Below are 24,503 nucleotides of genomic sequence, written 5' to 3' on the forward strand. Positions count from 1 at the left end.
GGCTCTGAGCGTATGTCTACACTACAATTCAAAACCCACGGCTGGCCTGTGCCAGGTGACTCAGGTTCATGGGGCTCGGGCTGCAGGGCTGTTTAAATGCAGTGTAAACTTCCAGGTTCTGGCTCCAGCCCAGGCTCTAGAACCCTGCAAGGTAGGAGGATCCCAGAGCTTGGGCTGCAGCCCAAGCCCGGAAGTTTACATTGCAATTAAACAGCCCTGCAGCCTGAGTCAGTGCAAGTCAGCTGGCACAAGCCAGCCGCGGGTGGCTAATTGCGGTGCAGACATACCCTAAAGCCAGGTCTCTACTGCAGACTTACATCACTCCGGGTGTGTCAAATCCACAGCTCTGCGTGACGTAGTTATACCAACTGAGCCCCTGGTGTGGACAGCACTGTGTTGATGGGAAAGCTGCTCCCGCTGCTACTGCCTCTAACGGGGTGGATTAACTCCGCAGACGGGGGATGCTCTCCCGCCTGCCTAGTAGCATCTTCACTGAAGTGCTACAGCTTTTGAAGTGTCGACCTGCCTAAGGGACCTCCCAGTTCCTCCAGAGCCTACGTTTCTGAGATGGAAGTGCTGTGACAAAAGAGCACTAACATTCCACCAAATGGAATGAATAGGCAGCAGGTTTAAAACAAACAAAAGGAAGTATTTCTTCACACAACGCACAGTCAACCTGTGGAACTCCTTGCCAGGGGATGTTGTGAAGGCCAGGACTATAACAGGGTTCAACAAAGAACTAGGTAAGTTCATGGAGGATAGGTCCATCAATGGCTATCAGCCAGGATGGGCAGGGATGGTGTCCCTAGCCTCTGTTTGCCAGAAGCTGGGAATGGGCAACAGGGGATGGATCACTTGATGATTCCCTGTTCTGTTCATTCCCTCTGTGGCACCTGGCATTGGCCGCTGTCGGAAGACAGGATACTGGGCTATATGGGTCTTTGGTCTGACCCAGTGTGGCCATTCTCATGTAGCTACTCCTCCCCATGCCTGTCTGAGGACATTGCTCTCAAACTGCACCTTGATAGATACCTTATATACTTTGTGTGTCCATTGTTCCTTTCCTATGAGGATCTCAAAGCCCTTTACAAAAATGAATGAATGAACATGCACTGACCCACCTCCAGAGGTAGATCAGTATTACCACCCCCATTTTATAGAATGGGGGAACTGTGGGACAGAGAGGTGAAGGGACTTGTCCACAGGTAGGCAATGGTAGAGCCAGGTACAGAATCTACAAGAACTCCCTTTGCTCTAATCACTGGACCAGACTCCTCCCTAAGCCAACACTCCTGGAAAGATAAGGGTACTTGATAGGATACTGTGGAGAAAGAGTGGGGGGGGGGGGAACGCCAGCAGGGACTGGAATGCTTATTACATAGATATTGTTGTTTCTTTATTGCAGTGATACTTTTTCTTTGCCTTCTAAAAGAGACATGATGCAAGTTCATTTGGACACACAGAGGCTGCTGTTTCACTTTGGGCCGATACCATCTCATCCCTGCAGCCCTCAGGAAGGTAAGAAGGTTACTTCCACTGCCCTTCCCAAACAGGTTAGAAATCCAGGTAGCTCATATGCTGCCTTGACAGGGGCTGGGATCACTGTGAGCTGACAGTCTCTGCTGAGGTGAGGCCCTGCATTGCTCCCTGTCCTGCCTCCCTTAATCTCTGGCTGACTCAGAAGCAGTATTGAGCAGTTTCTGAGCCAGCTACATTTACCTGTCATGGAAGACAGGATGGATGTGACTCAAGCTTTTTAGTCTGATGATGGGTCAGTAAATGGAGGAGAATCTGGAAAGACACTCATCCCTTTCCCCCCAGAATTAGCCAGGGAAACATATATTTGCAGAGATTTGTTTCTCTTCAACCCCAAGCCCAGCCATCATCACTTGGCATCAGTTGTGATTACTGGGAACTTCAGAGCAGCAGCAGTGGCATGGATGAAGGATGGGCCAGGGAGCAACAGATCAATTGATCAGAGCTAAGTGCTACCCCTAAATCAATGGAGACAGCAATTTCTGGCCAATCCAGGGTCCAATGAATCCCTGCCAGTAACACACCCCATTAACCATGCCCTGCTCCCTCCCTCACCCCCCATCCACGCTTTCCCGTATGACCGGGGCCTGGTATCTGCAGTCAGTCAAATCCATCATGAGCTTGCTGCTGGCCCCTAAATATTTCTAGGCATGAGGGGAAAGGTTTGTCAGCACGAGGGAGTTGCAAGAGCAAGATAATTCCAGTGGGATCGAAAAAAGGTGTTGCTGTGGAGGGAATAGCCATCTCTTGGCTCCTCTCTTCTAAGCTACACTCCACCCGGAACTATAAAGCTCCATATAGATGGAGGATGGTGGGGAGAGCATCTATCTATCTATCTAGCCGTCATTTGTATATAAACCCTTTTGTGGATTTATCATCTATCACTTGTAAAGCCTATCAACATAGGGTGAAATACTGACCCTACTGAAGTCAATGGCCCCATTGATTTTGATGGGGCCAGGCTTTCATCAATGGCATTTTGTGAATGATGCTCATACTCCCTTTCCTGTGGGATTCTGGGGAGGACATAGTGAGGCCTGAGTTTGCACTAGATCCAGGGGCCACAGCGGCCCATAATCCGCCACTGCATGAGGCAACAAAGTGGTCTGAAAAGAAACCCCTAGAACAGCACTGGAATGGGAGGGCTTATCCCACACCATGCTCGTACACGCCACGTTTGACTAATGTAAGGGAAGCTGAAGGCTGTCTCAATGTTGCTGGGTAATACTTGGAGGATTTTATGTAAAGAGATTGCAAGAGGCAGGCAAGGGCTGCATTAAATATGTGACACACTGGATCTGGCTGAAATTTATGGAACTGGTTGCACAGAACCTGTCACGTGGCTTGAGGGGGAGGGGGAAGAAGATGTTTGTGCCGGCAAAAAACAGAGAAAGTGACTTTTTGCATATTGTTAATATAAACCCATGGTTTTCTCTGACATATTGTAACCAAGACATCTCCACAGTAAGAAGGAATGGAAAGAGCAGAGCTAGAATTTTAAAAAAAATCAGAGTGTGCAACAAAATTCAAAAGAAAAAGAAGAGCTGCTGGATTTATTCTAAATGGCCAGAGTCCATTTAATCCCACTCACTTCAAGGAAGATACCCAGGTGGAAGTGAGGGCAGAATGTGACCTGTTTGCACTTTACAAGGGTATTTGCAGGGCCAGATCCTCAGCTGGTGCAAATCAGCATAGCTCCTCTGTTGACTTCAATGGAGTTCATTTGTTTTATGAGAGCTGAGGATCAGGCCCAGTGTTTTAGGTTTTGTGTAAAGACACAGATTCTGACTCCCCGTCTACGAGTAAGATGCAGCGAACACTGTTCCTACCGGGGCCATACTCCTGGTGCTTGTACTCCATGAACGCAAGTGTCCATTCCATGGCATCTTAGCAGGCACTGCAGTGCTAGACACTCCCAAGTCGGGGGGATTGCAGGGTACGGCCCAGCCCCTTTCTGCACTGCATGGCAGCCAGAGGGGATGCATATTTTAAGGCTGTTGTCCAGTGGATGATCCCTGGAGCTGCTCCTCTAGTGCCCCTTCTAGAGGTATGGTGCCAGCCTCTGTCCTCCAGACAGACTGCCTCTGGCATCAGCTGCGGTATGGTGCCTTTCTATACCATCCCACCCGCCAACTTGGCTACAGCTCCTAAAGACCGTGGTCCGAAAAGCACGCACAGGTATTTGGTGCAGCACTGCTCTAGTTGAATGGTTCCCAAACTTTAAGAACCTGTGAACACCTTTCACTAAAATGTCATGTCTTGCGAACTCCCTCCTAAAAATGAATATTTCCAGGGATTTTCTCCTTTATCTGAGTATAAGTTATAAAAGCAGTGATCTTGGAAATATAAAATTTGTTTTTTATGACATGCTGATTATGCACTATTTATTATTAATTATTATTTATCATTACAGTATTTTAATTACATTATGAAAACAGCAACACTCTTCCAAGATCTCACTTTCGTAGCTTGTATCACCTTGAATAAGGCTCCTGTGTTTCACCAAGGAGTATCAGATGTGAAAAACCACAAAGGTATTCAAGAAGTCAACTCACAGAGTTCCCCCTACACAAGCATTCAGGTCTTGAGCAGTCCAGGCAAACAACGCATGTTACAACAAAGCTTAAACTTGTTCTTCATAATAATGTTAAAAACAATATTAGCTGCCTATTTAATTTTAAAAACAGCAAAAAATATTCACCTCCCTTTCTTATAAGGAGTCTTGAAGTTTAAATCTCCTCAGTGTGATAGGATTCAGAGTAGCAGCCATGTTAGTCTGTATTTGCAAAAAGAACAGGAGGACTTGTGGCACCTTAGAGACTAACAAATTTATTTGAGCAGAAGCTTTCGTGAGCTACAGCTCACTTCATCGGTTTTTCCACTGAATGCATCCGATGAAGTGAGCTGTAGCTCACGAAAGCTTATGCTCAAATACATTTGTTAGTCTCTAAGGTGCCACAAGTCCTCCTGTTCTTTCAGTGTGATAGATATGCTTTGTTTCATCTGCTTAGCTCTTGGAAGTCCAGGGGCTCTGTGCTGCTGGCCCCGTGCTGCCCGGGGTCCCTAGTGACAGCTCTGTCATTAGGGAATTTTTTCACAAGAACACCCTGTATCATTTCGTGAACCCCCAGGGGTTCACCAACCCCAGTTTGGGGACCACTCCTCTAGTTCCACCAGCAGCTGGAGCAACATTAACTCCTGTGCAGATTTCCCCTGTGAAATTTGCTATGCTCTGGGAGCATGCCATGTCAAGTAGTTGCTGCCCATCCCCCTCATGACACATTCCCTCCTGACCCACAGTACCCCAACTCTGCTCTACGTCTGGGAAGGGGCTTCCAGAGGCTGAGAGAAGCATATTGCATAACTGCAGCCTCTATCTAATGTAATCTATTCTATCTGACCTATGTTTTTATACCCTGCTCATCACAGTGGTATCTGAATTCATCCCTAGCCAATTCCACTGGCTTTTTTGCTCCTGTGTAGGTAAGAACAGCATGGGGTCTTCAGTTGTAAAGCATACTGGAATTTTTCAAGATGAAAGGGTCTCCATATATATTTAATATTACATAAAACGTTTTTTAAAACTCTCAACCCTGCACACCTACTGGCTGCACAGAGTAATCTCTAGTCCTTTTAAATTCTCTTAATCGGGAACATTTTTCTGAATGGATACAAAAATATAGCAAGAGACAGATTCCGCCTGAGAGGTTCATCATTCTGATCTGCTGCTGCTACCAAGGGATGGGATGGCTGGGCTGCACTGCCACCTGCTGGTACTGATAAAGTAATGCACAAACAGATTATTTTAGGGTCATGCCTTGCCTGATGTTGAAAGAACAGGAGGACTTGTGGCACCTTAGAGACTAACACATTTATTTGAGCATAAGCTTTCGTGAGCTACAGCTCACTTCATCGGATGCATGCTGTAAGTGGCCCTCGGCTCTCAATGACTTCAGCAGGAGCTGAGTGACTTCAGGAGTGTGCAGGATTGGATTCTTAAACAGCATACATTTCTACTCTGCAAATACGTTCAGCAAGGGAAGTAGGATAATACTCCTCTAGTCTGGCATTTTTCATCTGTGGATCTCAAAGAGTATAACAGATGTCAGTTAAATTAATCTCATACTGAAACTCTTCTATCAGCTAGGTATGGATAATAACAGCTGTTTCACAGATGGGTAAAGTGAGGCACAGATATGTGGGTTAACAGATCAAGGTAAAGATTATGGGGATGCCTATACCCTATGCCCACAAGGGTTTACTTTGACCTTGTGTTAAAACTGCACATTGCCTTGTCTTCACTAGGATTTTATCTCATGTTAGTTACCATGTGCTAGTTTACAATAATTAAGAACACACTTTTCCCCTAGAGAAGATGCACCCTATAGCTATGGGGAAGACTAGGGTTTTGCTTGACTAGCTAGCACTTGTTCAAACTACAACTTGCCGTGTGTTCACTAGGATTTTAATATGTGTAAGGTGTCATGTTAAAGAATATCATTTCTTAGTGAAGCCAAGACCTTTAATGTGAGTTGTTACCGTTGTTTTATCTAGTTCTGTCTAATTTCCACTTTTAAAACTCTAATCTTGTCTTGACTAATGTTTTGGACCTTGGTCAGGAGTATGTCTACATGGGGAAATTGACTTGCATAGCTATAGTGGAATAATTATGCCACTATCACTATGCCAGCATAACTCCATATTGCTATAGTCAGTGGTATAATTATTCTGCTATAGCTATGCTGCTCAGTTTCCCCATACAGATTGATGATTCAGCCCTTAGACTAGGAAAAAAGGTACTTTTTTCAACTGAGCTGGCTCAGCTGAGATTGAGAGTTTAGTTTCATTCAACTGAATACCCCACACAACACCAACGTACACAGTTTAACCCAGTTTAACACATGTAACTTGATTGTAGCAGTTTGTCTACATTCTTGCCTGTGGCAATAGTATTTCTGCAAAATTGATCAGCAGTGAAATAATTAAATGCCTTTAATGGTCTCTAAAATTGCTCTTAAAATCCTCAGCATTAAGCTTTGTCATCAACACCTCATTGAGATGAGACTTCCCTTCAGACTTCCCTCAATGTGCTGTTACCCGCTGTAGATTCAGACAAGTTGGCATGTGTTTGCATTTGGAAGATTTTCTGCACAACCAGAGGGCTAGAAATGTGATATTTTTTTCCCTTATAGGAAATCATAAACTCTTCAGAAATGGATGTGAGCCTCCAGAGAAGGAAATTCATCCCAGAGTGATTAAGGTAGGAAGGCCTTTTCTCACTAGGGACATGTTGCTCTATCTTGTATTAGCATTTCTCATCAGACTTCTCTTCTATGCAGGGAATGGAACACCATGGAATGCCATCTGCTGAGGTGTTGATGTGAGGAGCTTGAATGCTAGCATTGCTGGAATTCCCAAGAAGAAACCCAAGATCTACTGTACAGAGAAAGCCAGCCAGAGACAGTGAATGGGGATGCAGGGTCACATGCCCCCCAGATTTGCTGCTTGGCTTGTATTGAGCATGCTCAGTAACAGTGCTGAAGCCAGCTGCCCTCATTCTGCTCTCCCCTTATCGGCAGGCATAAGTAGCCTCTGCCCAGCAGTGAGTTTCGTATCTGCAAGCTCCTCAGTCATTCTTCTCCTTGTGGAAGGGGAACCCAAAGCCAGGTGCAGTCAGTATGGAGAAGGTGTTGAATTGGTGCTGAAGCCTCTACCCACTACGGTGTGCACTTCACTCTGTCTCTCTCTCTCTGTCTCTCTCTCTGACCACGGTACCTAAGGGGCGAATATGAGCATTATAAAACAGTATCACTGCTGGCTGGTTACAGAGGGCTTGTCTACACTACAAAACTAGGTCAACTAATTTAGGTCGACCTACAGCCATAGCAGTAAGTCAATTGGCTGTTGGTGTCCACACTACCCTCCTTCTGCCAATGGTGTGTGCCCTCACCAGGAGCACTTGCACAGCACCAACTGAACTGGGGCACTGTGGGGCACAGACAGCTGCACGGGGCTCACAGATGGAGCCCCCCATCCACCCCGGGGTGACAGCCAGAGCTGTGAGCCAGGCCCAGGGCTCAATTTCATAGTAGGGAGCCTACCAGCCTTTCTTGTCAATTTCAAGGCAGCCTCAGGCTCAGAACAGCAGCCAGGGGCTCACAGCTAGAGCCCTGAAATTGACGAGAAAGGCTGCTAGGCTCTGCCCTGTGAAATGGAGTCCTGCCCAGGGCTCACAGCTGGGGCTGTCACCCCAGTGTGAGGGGCAGGAGCTCCAGCTGTGAGCTCTGTGCCTGGCTGACAGCTGGGGGGTGGGGGCAGCTGTTGTAGACCAAGCCTGAGTTTCTCTGTGCTTCTCTACACTGTATTTTGGGGCACAATGCTTTGAGTCAGCGGAAGTCACCATGCAATGGTACTGAGATGAGGCCTGGGTGAAGAGGTGCTTTTAGCTACGCTCTGTGACGCTTCCAGGGCCGAGCCCGGAAGTCTTCACAGAAATGAAACAGCTCCACAGCCTGAGCCTTGAGAGGCCAGGTCAGTTGGCATGGGCCAGCCCTGGATTTTGCTTTGATGTGTGGACATACCAAAAAGAAGCAGTGAGAACGGTAGCTTGAATGGAATGTAAGGAGTGGGGAGGAATACAGGATGAGATGAAGGCAAAAATATATGTGGAACTGAGCAGTCCAGGTGAGGAGAAGCAAGTAAGAGATATGGAAGCTACATGTGTATTTAAGGAGTCAGGAGACATGGTCAAAGCAGAATGAACGAAGAATGACAACGACAGCTGTATTTGGGATTGGACTGGGGATAGGAAGTGGGGGAAATAACAAAAGGAGGGCAAAGCTGTCTGTTGTGTGCCAAGACTCAAAATGTCCAGCAATGCATGTGGCCTAAACTACAAAGATGCAAAGGTTTCGGTGAACATTCAACGCTGTCGGTGAGTTTTCTTAGTAAGGCTAAACCATCGACCGTTGAGTGTACCCTGCAGCCTGAGTAGCAGCAACTGAATTGAACGGTTTGAGTTTAAAACCAGGTCTCCCACAAGGTCTTCACTCAAACAGCTTAGTACATTCTAAAATACAATTACTTTGTCTTGGTTAGAAGGTGTTAATTACGTTGAGTTAGCTAACAATCTACTATCAGACCTTTAGCTCCTAGGGCTTGTCTATAAAGGGAAAATGAGTAGACTAACTATTGCAGAATAGCTCAGGACTCCTTATTCAAAATCCCCTTCCCTAATCATAAATCCACAATGCCTTTCCCAAAGGGTAAAGTATTTCTGCTCCTGAAGACAGTTCCTGTTCTAAACTGCACAGTTGCAACCACTTATGTGGGTATCACAGCTCAGCTAGTGTGAGGCATTCAAAACACACATTCGTGGGCTAAAGTCAAACAGAGTTGACTGTTCCTCTTGCTCATGTGTCTGCCACCAAGACGTTGTCTAGACAAGGGACTTGTCTACATAGGGAAATTGACCAGAATCGCTATTGTGAAATAAGGTATTCTGCAATTATTATTGCAGAGTAGCTCCCTGTATGGACACTTTGTTCCAGAATAAAAGTAATTTTATGCTAGAATAATTAGTGTACTTCCAAAGAAGAATAAATTATTCTGGAATAAAATCAGTGAGTAGTGTCTCAGTTTCCCTATCTATAAAATAGGAATAATACTGCCCTTCCTATATAGGTTTAATTAATGTTTTTAAAGTTCTTTGAGATCTTCCTGCTATATAAGCATGAATATGTTATATATGCTTAATCTCAGTGCCCCAACTCCGTTCCTATGGTGCTTGCGGACAGATTCTTACAAGCCCAAAAAGTCACAATCAACATTCATTGCTGTCGGTGGGTTGTGTTGTTGAAGGAAAAACTCACTGATCAATGAATGCAACTGTGATTGGAATGGACACATCACATGGGAATGACCTTGTCTTCTGACCTTTTGCTGACAAAGGGATGGGACATCACTTCATTTGGAATGCTTAGGACCTTTCAGGAAATGATAATCTAAATACAATATAGGCATGCAAGACAAAGGCTGGAGAATTTCAAAGTCCTTGTGAAGTAAATAATACTTTTAAAAAACAAAAAATAGTGGACTGATTTTCATAGGTGCTTGCATCTGCCATTAACTTCAATCATCATAAAATTTAAATATAAAAGACGTATTAGGGCTTTATCCTCAGCTAGTCTATATCTCAATTAGTGTATGCCTGGTCTCTGCAGTCTATTGTCAAGTGCTCTGTGTAGTTTTAAAAGACTTGAGCAACAGGGCTTTGATAAGCATTCAGAAACTACAGTGATGAGCATGGTAAAACAGGATAGATAGATAATTCCTCTTTTCTTGGGAAGAAAGGGAGTACTTGTGGCACCTTAGAGACTAACCAATTTATTAGAGCATAAGCTTTCGTGAGCTACAGCTCACTTAAAGTGAGCTGTAGCTCACGAAAGCTTATGCTCTAATAAATTGGTTAGTCTCTAAGGTGCCACAAGTACTCCTTTTCTTTTTGCGAATACAGACTAACACGGCTGTTACTCTGAAACCTGTCTTTTCTTGGGGAGATTATTCCACTAATTTTACCATTAGGACTTGTATTTTCAGATACTCATCTTAAATTTCCTTTTATTATTTATGTCACAACTCCTCGGACTATCCTAAATAATCCTTTTTTCACCTTGGTGTTTCAGATACTTGTAGACAGCATTGTAAGTCTTGCAAAGATCTTCATTTATAAGTGAGACTGAGGTGGCAGATGTTTTGTGAAGCGTTGGCTGAGAAGTTAATATTATTCTTAAGATTTTGGATGACAATCCTAGCAGAATTGGCTGCAGTTTTGTCAATCCTGTTGGTCAGACTATAAATTTGAAACCAAAAATGGCGAGTCACAATTTAATGGCAGGGAACATGTCTAGTGGTTAGAGCAGCGAACTCAGATCTGTCTGCAGTCAGGATTTCATCCTATGTGCCTGTTATTTAGTTATTTTGCAAAGGAGACCTGAGCATACGAAAAGTATTTCAGTTGTTCCGTGAAAAGCAATTTTTATAGTCAGGTCTCCTGCAGCTTGAAAATCAATTCTAATGAGATGGAAATCTGCTGTGGTTCCCTCATTGTTGCAGTGGATAGATTTCAACAGATGAATTCCAGTACCTAGATGTTTGGGTATGAAAAGCCAAGAGAACATTTCCTAGGTAGAAGGGAATATGAACATTATGGGCCCAATCACACATGTCCTTACTCAGCAAAACTCCTGTTGTTTGAGTAAGGACTGCAAGATTAGGCCCTGTAAAATTTGACAATGGGAATGCAAGTTTACAAAGACTGTCCAAAATAGTTAGGCCCAAAATTCAAAAAGTCTTGCTAAAATGGAGTGGGGGAGAGGGGGCAAACCTGGCATAAATTGGTTTAGCTCCTATAGCTGACTATGACAGTTTACACCAGCTGAGGACAGGGCCGAGAGTTGTTGTTTTTTTAAATCTAAGATCAATAGAAATATTTACATTAATTACCAAAACATCAAATCATAACAGATTTTTGTTCAGAGGTATAAAAGTTCAGCAGTCTGGGAGGCAATTTTTAATTGGATCTTGAAATAAATAGAGAGCAAGGGAAGTTGATTTATTATTATTTGTATTATTATAGAATCTAAGAGCCCTAGTTATTGAACAGGACCTCATTGTGGTAGGTGTTGTACAAACACAGAACCAAAAGATGGTCCCTGCCCCAAGGAGTTTGCAATCCAAGTATGAGACAAGAGATAGATTAAGGGCTCGTCTATACTTTAAGACGCTGCAGCAGTGCCGATGTAGCGCTTCCGTGAAGATACAACCTACACCAACAGGAGGGGTTCTCCTGTCAGCATAGGTACTCTGCCTCCCCAAGAAGTGGTAGCTAGGTCAACAGGAGAATTTTCCCATCGACTGAGCACAGTCTATACTGGGGGTTAGGTCAGTTTAATTGCCTTGCTTAGGAGTGAGGATTTTTTACGTCACTGAGTGATGTAAGTGCCTAATTTCCTAGTGTAGACCAGGCCACAGACAGGGGAGTACAAGTGAACAATGGACAATATTGGTCAGCCTGTGTTCAAAGATGCAGTTGGTGGTGTAGCTGATCCACTTTTTGTATATATGAAAGTGTCCAGTGCTAAGGAGTCTAGAGAGCTGGGAATGGGAAAGCCTTAAAGAAGGGAGTTGCAAAAGTCAAGGTAATAATAGTAGAAGAAGAACTTGATGAGAAATTCAGCAGAAATGGAGTTTAAGCCGCAGCATTTACAATCAAACGTTTAGCCCGTGTCCTATTTGCCACTAAAAAATCTCTTTGAAATTTCAGCATTGTTACAAAGCTATATAATTCTTAATACTTGGTCTAAAAGTCACAGATTTTTGTGACTTTAAACCCCAGGTTTTCTGACAAGGTAATGTTTTTTTGTTTTTTTTTTCCCAAAATGTAAAAACTGTATTATTGTAAGAATAGCTTACCTTTCATTTCAATATTTTTTAAAAAAACAAGCACCTAAACATGTGACAAGGTAATGTTGCAGGACAGTTGTCTTTTAGAACTTTTCTTTGAGATAACCCTTTAAAATGAAAAAGGATGAAGACAAAAAAGCAACCAGACTCATTGGCTCCAGGCTGACTGATGGGGGAGGGGACTGACTATATTTGTCAGGTAGGATTCCAAAGATGTGATTGGCTCCTTTGGAGAGACCTCTGATGGCCCTTTTATAAAGTAAAAGCACATTTTGCTATTTACTCCCCAAACACATTCGGGGAGGGACTAAGAGCCATCTTGAGAGTTACAAGATGCAGGATATTCAGATGTTTGACATGTGGAAGGACTATCTGGGGCTGGCAAAAGTGGTGGAAGAGATACAAAAACAGCAGAATAAATGGGACAACTTGCAGGTGACTGCTGTCTCTGAAGATGAGGTAGACAGTCCCACATTCAGAACAGACCTTTCCCCAGTGACTCTGACAGGAAATTCTCTCTGTGTTTTTTGCAAGCACAATGGAGAGTCAAGGAATATTTATATGGCGCACAATTTAAAAGACAAGAAGGGACGGGTGGAATGTCCAATCCTGCGTAATTACATCTGCCCCCAGTGTGGGGCCACACAGGATAAAGCTCACACCAAACGATTCTGTCCCCTGACCCAGAAGGGATACACCTCAGTGTACAACTGCTCCTCCAGGAATTCAGTGGGAAAGCGGGTGAGTCGGTCTCCCAGTGCCCCTTCTGAAAGGAACAAGGACGATACGTCATCCCTGCCAAATGACTTTTAAAATGGAAAGGCTTCAGCTCCTGGACTCCATGCTCAGGTAACGTTTTATTTCCCATATTTTTTGCTGAGAATCTAGCTATGCCACTTAAATTTGAAAGTAGTCCTGCTGCTGAACTCTCATAAGTAAAAAATGTTTAATGTCAATCACCTCAGCATTATCAACCCCATGAATATATGTGGGAAGTTCATGGCTCAGGCATGCATTCCAGTGATAACAGCTCCCTGTCTGAAATTTCCAGAAGAAAGAGAGGATTGCACTGTGAATAACACACAGGACTGAGAGAGAAAGTAGACTTCAATTTTATTCCTAGCTTTAGCCCACTTACGGCTCTGTCTACACAACAGATTTTAATGGCATTGTAGCCAAATCAAGGATCAACTGTCCTTGTAATTACAGGTTTCAGAGTAGCAGCCGTGTTAGTCTGTATTCGCAAAAAGAAAAGGAGGACTTGTGGCACCTTAGAGACTAACACATTTATTTGCGCATAAGCTTTCCTGAGCTACAGCTCACATTGTCTCCCTGACTTGGGTTATAGTTGCAGTGTAGACAGGATCTAACTTGCTCTGGGATCTTGTTGGGCTAACCACTTCACCTCTCTGCCTCAATTCACACATCAATAAAACTGGGATAAGTCAACAACTTCACAGAGTGTTGTCAGGCTAATTTTGCTACCACAAATGGATAATCATTGGGTTTTTGTCCTCTCTACCTTGGAGAAGGGGATGTTTTGGGACATTGTTACAATATCATGGACATGTGTTAGTACCCACATATCCACAAATTAAACATTTAGGACCAGATTTGGCATTCAGTTCCACCAATATAAATCCAGAGTAACTTTAGTTGACTTTTTCTTCTCTACTGCAAAATAAAACACTCGTTAGTTAATTCGTCTCATTGCTGAGCCCTGGGCTTCTCTGTGAATCTTCTGGGGAAAAGTTTTCCATGTGTTTAATGTAATAATACTTTACACTTCTATTGCTCTTTTCATCCGAGGAATCTTCACAATCCCCTTCTGAAATGGATAAATATTATCTCCATTTTAAAGATGGGGAATCTCAGGCACACAGAGATAAAGTGAACTGTTCAAGTTTATCCAGTGAATCAGTAGCAGAGCTGGGAAGAGAGAATAGGATAGAGTCGCCTACCTTCTTCCTGCTTTAACTACTAAACCACACTCGTCCCCATAGCTGGGAATATCACTCAGGAATCCTGATGCCTTGCCTCCAGGTTTAACCACTGCGAGAAAATAAACCTAGAATTCATAGAGCCACACATTTTATGACAAGGGAAAATGCTTTTAATACTAGTGAGAAAGGGTAGGCTTTGATTTTTTTTTTCAGTTGTTGTAACTTTAAAGAAATGGCCACAGGATGGTAGTATTGACTAAGAGAGGGCTGCTATAATTTATAATGACTGAGGCCAGAACTACACAGTTGCACCAATTTAAATACTGAAGGCATGATTTTAAATTAAACTGATTTAGTTAAACTGGGGCAACACTGCGTGTGGCTACTCCTATATCGGTTTAAACTTGGCTTATAGAAGTTTAGTTTGCACCTGTGAGGGCTTGTCCACATGCAAAACTGTAGATACAGCTATGTCAACAGGGGCTTCCCTCGAAGGTCATGTAACTAACTTTGGGTAGGTGGTGCTCCTATGATGTGGCTATGCTAGTATAGTCTCTGCAGTGTAGACACTGCCTTATGTTGGTTTAAACAAGGTTTGTTTTGGTTTATCTTAAGTCAGTTAGGACAGGTTTAAGCTGAATCCCAATAAGCTATTCTTAAACCAAAATAAAGCGGTTTCCGTCAGGTTAAATCGGTTCAAGTCTGCATTAGCTGGTGCAAGCTAAATCAGTATTAAGTATGTCTAAATCATTATGAGTGTTCTCATAGGGGTTTACACAGTATTAACTTAAATGTTTTTTTTTTAACTGACTAAAAGTGATTCATCTTGTGTGTGTCACAAGCCTTGACTCTGAGAATTATTTTGCTCCAGGTCACTGATACTTATGATAAATTTTTCAACTGTAGAACTCAAAGCGACTTTTTTTTATAAAGCAGCCATGAAAGGATTATAACTCCCAAACAGAGGACCAAATCCGGAAATCCTTACTCAAACTTTTACTATGGCAGAATTCTGGGTTTTGTCTAAGTAAAAACTGAATAAGGCCTTATATACACAAGGAAGTTGCAACTGTTTAAAAAGTGGTTTTTCGTTAGGTTTAGGAATTGGTTTAATTCAAAACAAGCTGACAGTCTATAGGATAGTTTGGGTTAAGAAATAAGTATCAGGTAGATTTTGGGCCTAAACTAGGCTTAGTGAGAGGAAAACTGAAGATGCTAGTGTGAGAAAGTTAGAGATAAGTTGGAGACAGAGTGTTGTTATGTGAAAGTAAGAGTTAGCAGAATGGGACCCAGGGCTATGTTACCATTACATTTTGGTTATAACTGATTTAAGCAAGGTTTTTAATGAATGTTTTATTAAAATATTACCTATATTGATAGAATGGGAAGGACATTGGTGCAAATGTTAATTTAAATAATAAGTAATGTAAAGAGCCAATAAGAAGGTGGTGGAAATATAATTATGGTAAATGGCAGTTTAATGCTAATTAATATTATAATTGAGTATAAAAGGAGAAGTTTTGCTAAATTGCAAAGGAGCTTCAATTAACATCAGAAGGGTATCATTAGGTTCCAGGATTATAAGGCCCTTCTTCACTCTGTTGCCAGTGGAGCTGATCACCCGTTGATACACAATCTCATCCTTGAGGTGAAGTATAACTGTAATATTGTGTAAATAGTAATTGAATTCTGCTTGCTTATCATTTTCCTTTTAAATAGAGTTTGGTTGTATCATTCCAAGTGTCTCCTTGTGTCTTCTACTAAATAAATTTTCTATAACCAATGTAGAGGCTGGAACCCGAAAACTGAGTTTGGTTTTATTGCATCCTCATTTTTAACTACTTAATATTAAGTTTAACAACTTAATATTAATTGGAAACATTTCAACATAAAGGTTACAAAAGGTTCCATACCCTTATACCAAAATCAAAGTATCCATACAGGGGTTTGCACTAGGTTAACTAAACCAGTTTAAAATAAAAACTTTCGTTCAACTGATGGAACTTTCTCATGTAGATAAGTCCTAAATTGGTCAGGATTTAGCCCAATAATTACATGTTGTGCTCTGAGGGAAAAAAGGGGTGTATAATTACATTTGCTTAATTTTTTTCAGGTCCCAAAGAATGAGGCATCTTTTTCCCCTCACCTTCCCAACTCTGCCTCAGGTGATGTCCCTCCTCTGGCATTTCAGGCATTTGCTGCTCCAGATGCATCAATAGTAGAGGAGGATGGCATGGAGGAAGCCAAAGAGATATCATGAATAATGCAGGCAATGTGGGGAGAGAGGTCTGGGAGCCAGATTCCATCTGGCTCTTGGAGTGAAGTGGCAAATAAGGGGAGAGAGTATGGAGGTGAATTCTCCCAGCATCATTAACTTGCCTACCATTCTACAGGACCATTTTACCTTTCTATTCAAGACAGAAACCTGCTTTGGCTTCCATTGGATGTTCCAGTTCATGGAGGGGTAAGACTTACACCTGGGAAGCTGATGGCATTTGCCTCAGTCTTTGAGCAATTATGTCATTCAGTTGAAGGGAATGAGAAAGAATATCAACAAAATAGTCCTGGCCTGAAGACTCCAACACAGCACTCTGGCCATTTGTGAAAGCTCACACAGCAATCCAATAGCTCTTAGAAGCTGGGTGTTCCCATATTTGAGTTGAGGGGGCATTAGGTAACAAGGTTAATAATTTACCAGCTAACGTTAAGTGGGTGAGTGTTTAAGAAATGATTGTTTTTCCCTCACAGAGTCTCAAGTCTTCCTGCCTTTATTTTCTTTGAAAATTGTTTTATATGTTATACATATATATTGTTTTAGTTGCCAGTTATTTCTGAACGTTATTTTATTTGCCAGTTTTTGGTTGTCATTCTATTGAAAATGTTATGTTGTTTCACTAGTAAAAAAATGTATTATATAATTGTCTTTTTTTTTAAACCAATGGTGCATGATATTATAGGGATAATGAAGTACTGAAATGTTTGAAGACTCATCCATGGATTATGAAGATTGTGTTCAACTAGTATTTATTTTATTGCACACAGAATGAAAAGAGGAAAGAAAATAAATAGTATCAACATTCAGGTTTGCCATCCCTTATAGATTTAAAACAGCTGGTAAACAGTTTCACTTTTAATTCAAGGGCCAAAGTTTTGCATAATTTATACCAGAAAAATACAGCACAAATCCAGGCTGTTGCAGGGTCATAGGACTGAAAAGAGCACCTCAGTTCTGGTTTCCTCTGAAAACATGAAGAAAGCCTGCTCTGCAAGGGCTCCATAGCAGAAGTGATGGAGGCCTGGCCTAGATAAGGATGAAAGGTATGTTGAAAAATCTAGGACCTTAAACACATGCTAAACTGATTGAGATGAAGTCTTAAGTGGGGAGACTAGGGTTTACCTTGAACAGTTTAGCATGTATATGCTGCCTTGTCTACCCTAGGCTTCTCAGACATGGTAGCTAGAATGGCTCAACATTTCACCTTTAAATTCTAGTCTGGACAAGGTTGGAAGGGAAAGATCAAGGGTTTACAACCAGAATTTGAGCATACAACTGTTTTTTTTTTTAACTCTGTATATGTGCCCTTTGGGGAGGCAGGAGATGGGTGGATATTATTCCTGTACTGCAATCAGCCAGTGGCCAGCAAGAATTTGGCTCTAAGACACTGGGCCTTATTCTCATTTATGCTACAGCCTCATTACTCAATTCTGGCAGTAAAAAAGAGACTTAACATGGCTAGAGTGGTGTCAAGGGGCCTTAGTGTAAATAAGAATAAGGTACAAAATGCCAAATGTAGGAAAGTAAAAGCAACACCAGAACAGAACAAAACCTCTGGCCATTTAAACCGTTAAACCAAACAATGCTATTATTTGGTTCTGATTTGATGCACAGTCCTAGATCTCCTTCCATTTTTTTACTGCGTACAGAATATTTGTCGCTCCCTTCAGGGCATGAGCAATAAACCTTCCCGACTGTCTGCTTTTTCTGTACTTCAGCCTCTTTAAAGACTCCAGATCCCTGTGGGTGTTCATTATCAGTCGACTAGAAAGAATGAAAACAAGATGTGTTTCACATTAGCAAAAAACTTCTCCACACAGCTGCAGAAATGAGATTCTAAATATCTTTTAAAAAAAACCCACTCTTATAAAGATCACAAATTTGTCCTTCGTTAATCTGAACACTCTATAATTCACATACTGGTTTTCTTTCCCTTGCAGATCACCTTTAATTGAAAGAACAGGTTTGTTGTGTCTTTCACAAAGAGAGATTTTCTCCAAAATATTAAATAGGTACAAATAAGCAAAAAATCTTAACAAAGCATTAGGCCCTATTCAGCATAAACATGTGCTTACCTTTAAACATGTGAATAAGGAAGGGATTGCTCATTGATTAAAGATGAATGGGGCCTAAAAGTAAAAACTCTTCAGATTTTATGGTTTGTTTACTTGCACTTATTTAATTCAAATTCCTAAATAGGGAGCTTAAATAAATGAAATCCCTTCCCCTCTCAGGCCTTGTCTTCACTGTGATAAAAGTAGGGGGGGGGGGGTTTAAATCATGAAGGCAGGAAAAGTATTTTAACATGTTATCTGCTAGCGGCTGACCGTGGACAGTCTACACTAAAAAACTAACTAGTAGAGATTAGGATTTACTTTGATCAAGCTAACCCATGTTAAAAAGAAAGAGATCTTGGAGTTATTGTGTATAGTTCCCTGAAAACATCCACTCAATGTGCAGCGGCAGTAAAAAACGCTATTAGAATATTGGCAATAATTAGGAAAGGCATATATAATCAGACAGAAAATGACATATTGTCTCTATATAAATCCATGGTATCCCACATCTTGAATACTGGATGCAGATCTGGTTGCCCCATCTCAAAAAAGATGCACTGGAATTGGAAAAGGTACAGAAAAGGGCAAGAAAAACTATTTAGGGGAATGGAACAACTTTCATGAGGAGAGGTTAAGACTGGGATTTTTGAGTTTGAAACAGAGGTGACTAAGGGGGATATGATAGAGATCTACAAAATCATGACTGGTGTGGAGAAAGTAAATAAGGAAGTGTTATTTACTCCTCTTAACACAAGAACTAGCAGTCACCCAATTAAATTAAAAGGCAGCAGGTTTAAAACAAACAAAAGGAAGTATTTCTTCACACAATGCACAATCAACCTGTGGAACTCTTTGCAAGAGGATGTTGTGAAGGCCAAGACTATAACAGGGTTCAAGAAAGAACTAGATAAGTTCATGGAGGATAGGTCCATCAATGGCTATCAGCCAGGATGGGCAGGGATGCAACACCATGCTCTGAAGAGTCCCTAGCCTCTGTTTGTTAGAAACTGGGAATGGGTGACAGGGGATGGACCACTTGATGATTATCTGTTCTGTTCATTCCCTCTGAAATACCTGGTATTGGCCATTGTCTGAAGACAGGCTACTGGGCTTGATGGACCATTGGCCTGACCCAGTATGGTCATTCTTATGTAATTACAATTTGCTGTATGTACACTAGGATTTTGGAAAAAGTATCTTTTTTTTCCTAGCAAAGACAATGCCATAAACTTTGACCCTTCAATCCCTGTGTGGTTTGCAGCAGAGTGTGTAGTAAGGCTGTTACACTCCAGCACAAGTGTGAATGGAGGTTTGTAGCATAAGTAATCTTAAACCAAGTCTTTCACAGTAAGCAGTAGTTTCAACCTGCTGGTACGCAGGAGTGATATGTTTCAGAGTAGCAGCCATGTTAGTCTGTATTCGCAAAAAGAAAAGGAGTACTTGTGGCACCTTAGAGACTAACAAATGTATTTGAGCATAAGCTTTCGTGAGTTACAGCTCACTTCATCGGATGCATTCAGTGGACTGCACTGAATGCATCCGATGAAGTGAGCTGTAGCTCACGAAAGCTTATGCTCAAATACATTTGTTAGTCTCTAAGGTGCCACAAGTACTCCTTTTCTTTTTAGGAATGATATGGTAGCCTCACAGTAGCTCTGTCATTAGTGCAGGAGTCCCTCTCCTGTGCTCCCTGCTCTACTAATCACTTTTTAACCTTGCCCTTATGCCCATGTAACCGTGCACATGACTTGTGCAGGTTCAATCTCTTACAGGGCATACAAAGACCTAGACATTTGACACTAAAACAAACCAAATCTCTGAAGCTGTCTGAATTATAAAGCGCAATGAATCAATCCTCCTATCCTTCAGTCAATAATCAAGAGAATCACATGCTGTGAAGAGTTCTACATGCACCATCCCTGATACAGAAATTATGTTCTTACTTGAGATTAGAGAGCTCAATAATCAGACCACAAACAACATCTGTTGCATCTTCCTCTTTGGTGGGCTCACAACCCCCCTCCATCATCTCAACCCTGATGAAAAAAGGAAGAAGAGAAGAACTAAAATAGCCCTAATCACCAACACATCAGTACGCACTCAGCTAAAACATTAGGCCTGATTCTCATTTATACTAAGGCCCCTATACAGTATATGGCTAACTGCAACTTACTCCCTCTTTAAGGCTTCTGTACACTGCCAAAGGGGTAAAAGAGCCTTAGTGTAAACAAAAATCAGGCTCATTATATATTGAGGCTACCTGTACACTTAAATTGCTGCAGCTGTGCCGTTGTAGGACTTCAGTGTAGACACTCACTATAGTGACGGGAGGGGTTCTTCCATCACTGTAGTTAATCCTTGAGAGGCAGCAGCTAGGTTGACAGAAGAATTCTTCCATCAGCCTAGTACTGTCTACACTGGGGATTAGGTTGGCTTAACTACATCACTCAGGAATGTGGATTTTCACACCCCTGAGCAACGTAGCTGGGTTGACGTAACTTTTCTACTATATATATAGTTTCCATTTTTTCAAGCTCTTCAGATTTTTTTTTTACTTATGTTCTTATTTTCAGAAAAATCAGAATGAGGTTCTAGGAAGAAAACTGTATTACAGTGATAGGCAGCCTTTGGCATGCGGCCCGCCAGGGTAAGCCCCCTGGTGGGCTGGGCCGGTTTGTTTACCTGCCATGTCCGCAGGTTCGGCCGATCGCAGCTCCCATTGGTCGCAGTTCGCTGTCCCAGGCCAATGGGGGCTGCGGGAAGCGACAGCCAGCACATCCCTTGGGCCACACCACTTTCTGCGGCCCCCATTGGCCTGGAGTGGCAAACCGCAGCCAGTGGGAGCCATGATCGGCTGAATCTGCAGACGCAGCAGGTAAATAAACCGGCCCAGCCCACTAGGGGGCCTACCCTGACAGGTCGCATGCCAAAGGTTGCCGATTCCTGCTGTATTACCTATACAATGAAAAATTCCCTATATTTGGTATTTGACCAGAAACTAGTATCTCACATTGCTACACATCACTCATCTGAAAGGATTCCATCATGCCTTGCAAACTATAGTAATGACTTTGTCCACCCACTCCAGAAGAGTATGGAACAAAGCAGTTAGAAGCCCTCGGCAACATTATGCAATAGTTTAGGGCAGGAAGTAAATATTAAATCCATTTAAAACTGCAAGGGAAGTTTTAGGTAGGCAAAATGTAATTGCCCAATTCCAGATTGTCCCCAACTCTAATCCATGTGTAGAGCACACCTCTGCATGCGAATCCACTATGCCATCTCACACCTCCTCCCCCCCATAAGGAGGCTAGTACCCACATATTTATACATGGATACTTATCATATAGAGTGGCAATGACAGAGCGTCTGTATAGCTCCAAAATCAGGACTACAGCCAGCTCACACTTTCCATTCTTTCCATGATAGCTTGAAATACAATTGAATCTTGTTATCCCTTCTTACCAGAAATGTTCCTAGTACCAAAGAAGTCCATTGAAATAACAGTTATTCTATTTCCAGTAGTCAGGATTAATATGTACAGTCCTGGACTGGTGAAATGCAATATTGCTTAGTCCAGAGCATGAATCTATGAATGGAAGGAACATATTGAAAATACGGTTTCACATTGCTCAGTAGGAAGTCTCCCTACCTGGGTTGCAGCTTGTTTGGGTAAGATATATTAATGATAGGGACTGGTATGTTTGGACCACGCCGTTCTCTTTCAGGATACAGATCACTTTCAGGGATGGAAGGACTGCAATTACTATCCACAGAAAATGGCTGAGAGGGAGGAAGTTAATTCAAAAATAGAGAAATGCTCTGTATAAAGATTTAATTTGACACACCAAGAGAAGTTGCTTAATGCACCACTGGGAAGTGCTCAGATATTACGGGATGAGTGTGGTATAAAAACCTATATAGAATAGTATAGAATAGAATTCCAATGTGTAGTCATCCCTCTCTCATGTTCCATGCCAAATTAAAACCAGGAAAGAGGAAATCCTATTGTTATTTTGCACAAAGTTTGCACATCCTGGTATAATAATAACAATAATTAATAAATTAGTTATTAAGCAATCAGTGATGAGTACAGGCAGAACTCTCATGCAGGTATATTCTTTAATGAGTTGCCCAAACTGTGCTACACTAAAAGCCTCATTGGCAACTTTTAGGGAGCCCAAAGGCTGTATTTAGACCCCAATCCTAAAGAGCTCAAGCTGTGCAACCAAAAATGGAGGCACACAAAAGTAATAGTCACTTTTGAAGATTTTGCCTGTTTATCAGTTTTATTCTCACCCTGCAGCTTTTGGCATTTAGGGGGAATGTGGCCAAAAGCTACATTTTAAGACTGTACGCTGTATTTGGCCAGCAGGATGCATTTTGGATAGTTCTACCCTAAGGTAGCATGTTTTAAACAAATGCCACCAAGGCTAAAAAAGTGTGTGGGGGTTGATTCTGTTCTTAAAAGAAGTATTTTAAATAAATGCCCTTATCAGAAATGCCTTACCCAATGGGTCTATATTTAAGCCACAATTCAGTAGAACACTTAAGCATGTAAGGAGTCCCATTTAACTTTAAACATGTCACAGCTCTAGTCAAGCTCTCTCTTCTGTACACTCACCTGGCTGTAGTGTTTGGGTCCCACCATGTTGGACTCATGCTTTTAAGCTTCCTAAGTCTGAGCAGAGTCCAGGCACTGCCTCTGGCTTTGGGTTTCTAGGCACTTTCTCAGGTGTAGATCCTCTATTCTGAGAGCTGAGACCAGTGGTATAACTGCCCAGGCTCTGTGACTAGCTCCCCAGACTCCTCAATACACACAACCTTCCCAGAGCTACAGCCTTGTGGGCACCCTCATTTTGAGGGACAATCGATAGTTGAAGCATATATTGGATAGACTTTGCAAAGATTTCTAACACAATTTAAACAGCACAAGAGATATACAGATATAATAATAAAACATTGCCTCAGTTTTCTCACCATTCCTGAGTGTTCTTTGGGATATGGTCAGAGTCCTCTAGGTGTCCCCCTCCTCCACATGGCTTTGCCTCTAAATCATATAGTCTCTCTCCTGCAGCTAGCTTCCTTTTTCCTCAGCTGGTCCTTCAGTCATAAAGGACTCCTATGAAAGCATGAGCCTTTGTTCTTCTCTCCTACCCAAGCTTCCTTTCTGGCTTTATGAGTTTTTATCTCCTAGTATTAACACCTCGTTTCTTTGTTTTCTCGTTTTGGGGAAATTCCACTGTTCAAACCCCTTGTCCCCTTCCCTGCAGACAAACTTGGTCAACCCCATTTCCCTGGGCATTCAGTTACACAGCATTTTCATAAAATCAACCAGAATTTGTAAGTTATCAGCAGATACTCCAAATTGTCACAAAACACAGGAACAGTCCCCCTGACTTCCAATGGGATTATTCACATGCTCAAAATTATGCACATGCTTATATGTTTTGCTGAATTGGGGCCTGAGGTAGGCCCTAATTAAATCTCATAATGTACACTATAAACTGATCATAAAAGAAGCCAGAAAATTTGCATCTATATATAAAATTCCACATTTGCCAGGTGCATTTTGAATGTTGTTTTCCTTTGTATGCTAGGTGGGCCCAATTCAGTTCAAAATGGGTATGTATGCTCAACATTATTGTAACTTGACAATCAACTTACCTGCTGCAGTGGAAATTCAATTCTGTTATCTTCAAGGACACTCTGTAACTGGTTGTCAGGCAACAATTCTAGATCCAGAGAAAGTGCATCTTCCCAAGGTGAGCAGGTTTGGTCCACAGGGGAAGGATCCCTCAGTGCACCACTAGGCAAACCTGTATCTGCTGCAGAAAGAGATTTCCAGCCACCTGAATTAGCATCAGTTTCTCTTTTATGATTGAGTATCACCTTTTCTCTTTCCAGTTGCTCAAGAACATCTATAGGGGAAAGACAATTTTTCATGGGAACAAGGTCCATCTTATTTTTCTCACAAATGACCATTTCTTCATTGTTTTTTACATTCAACGGGAGGCCAAATGAAAGGGGAGAAGATTTTATTCCTGCCTCTGGAACAATCTCTGTATTTGACTGTTTCCCTTCTAATAAATTAGGTCTTGCATCACAGATACTAACTGGTGACTGTTTCCTATCAGGCCTCACCTTCTCATTTCCATTTTCCTTCCACCACTCCAAAGTGATGTAGTCTTCTTGATTGTTCTCACATACAAAGCTATTATCAATCAA

General features: G+C 42.0%; 2 protein-coding genes across 2 annotated transcripts in view; one reads left to right on the forward strand and one right to left on the reverse strand.

Moving 5' to 3' along the window:
- The window catches only part of LOC311510577 (uncharacterized protein), a 43,823-nt gene extending 27,053 nt beyond the window's left edge, over positions 1–16,770 (forward strand). Inside the window, exons 3-6 of the mRNA XM_084610347.1 lie at positions 1,406–1,518; positions 6,729–6,796; positions 6,876–7,258; positions 16,057–16,770. Of these exons, the coding sequence (XP_084466473.1) occupies positions 1,406–1,518; positions 6,729–6,796; positions 6,876–6,920 (226 nt within the window). The 3' untranslated portion in view covers positions 6,921–7,258; positions 16,057–16,770. The remainder of the gene's footprint in view (positions 1–1,405; positions 1,519–6,728; positions 6,797–6,875; positions 7,259–16,056) is intronic.
- BRME1 (break repair meiotic recombinase recruitment factor 1) lies at positions 7,226–23,277 on the reverse strand. Its single transcript, XM_084610348.1, has 5 exons — positions 23,256–23,277; positions 21,928–22,058; positions 20,219–20,311; positions 17,866–17,982; positions 7,226–7,311 (listed from the first exon to the last, which is right to left on the reverse strand). Exons 1-5 carry the CDS (start codon positions 23,256–23,258, stop codon positions 7,254–7,256), a joined length of 402 nt encoding a protein of 133 aa, XP_084466474.1. The 5' UTR covers positions 23,259–23,277; the 3' UTR covers positions 7,226–7,253.
- Between the last annotated feature and the right edge of the window lie 1,226 nt (positions 23,278–24,503).

Source organism: Lepidochelys olivacea, assembly GCF_965140295.1.
Source record: "Lepidochelys olivacea isolate rLepOli2 genome assembly, chromosome: 20".
In the NCBI taxonomy this organism is placed as follows: domain Eukaryota; kingdom Metazoa; phylum Chordata; order Testudines; family Cheloniidae; genus Lepidochelys; species Lepidochelys olivacea.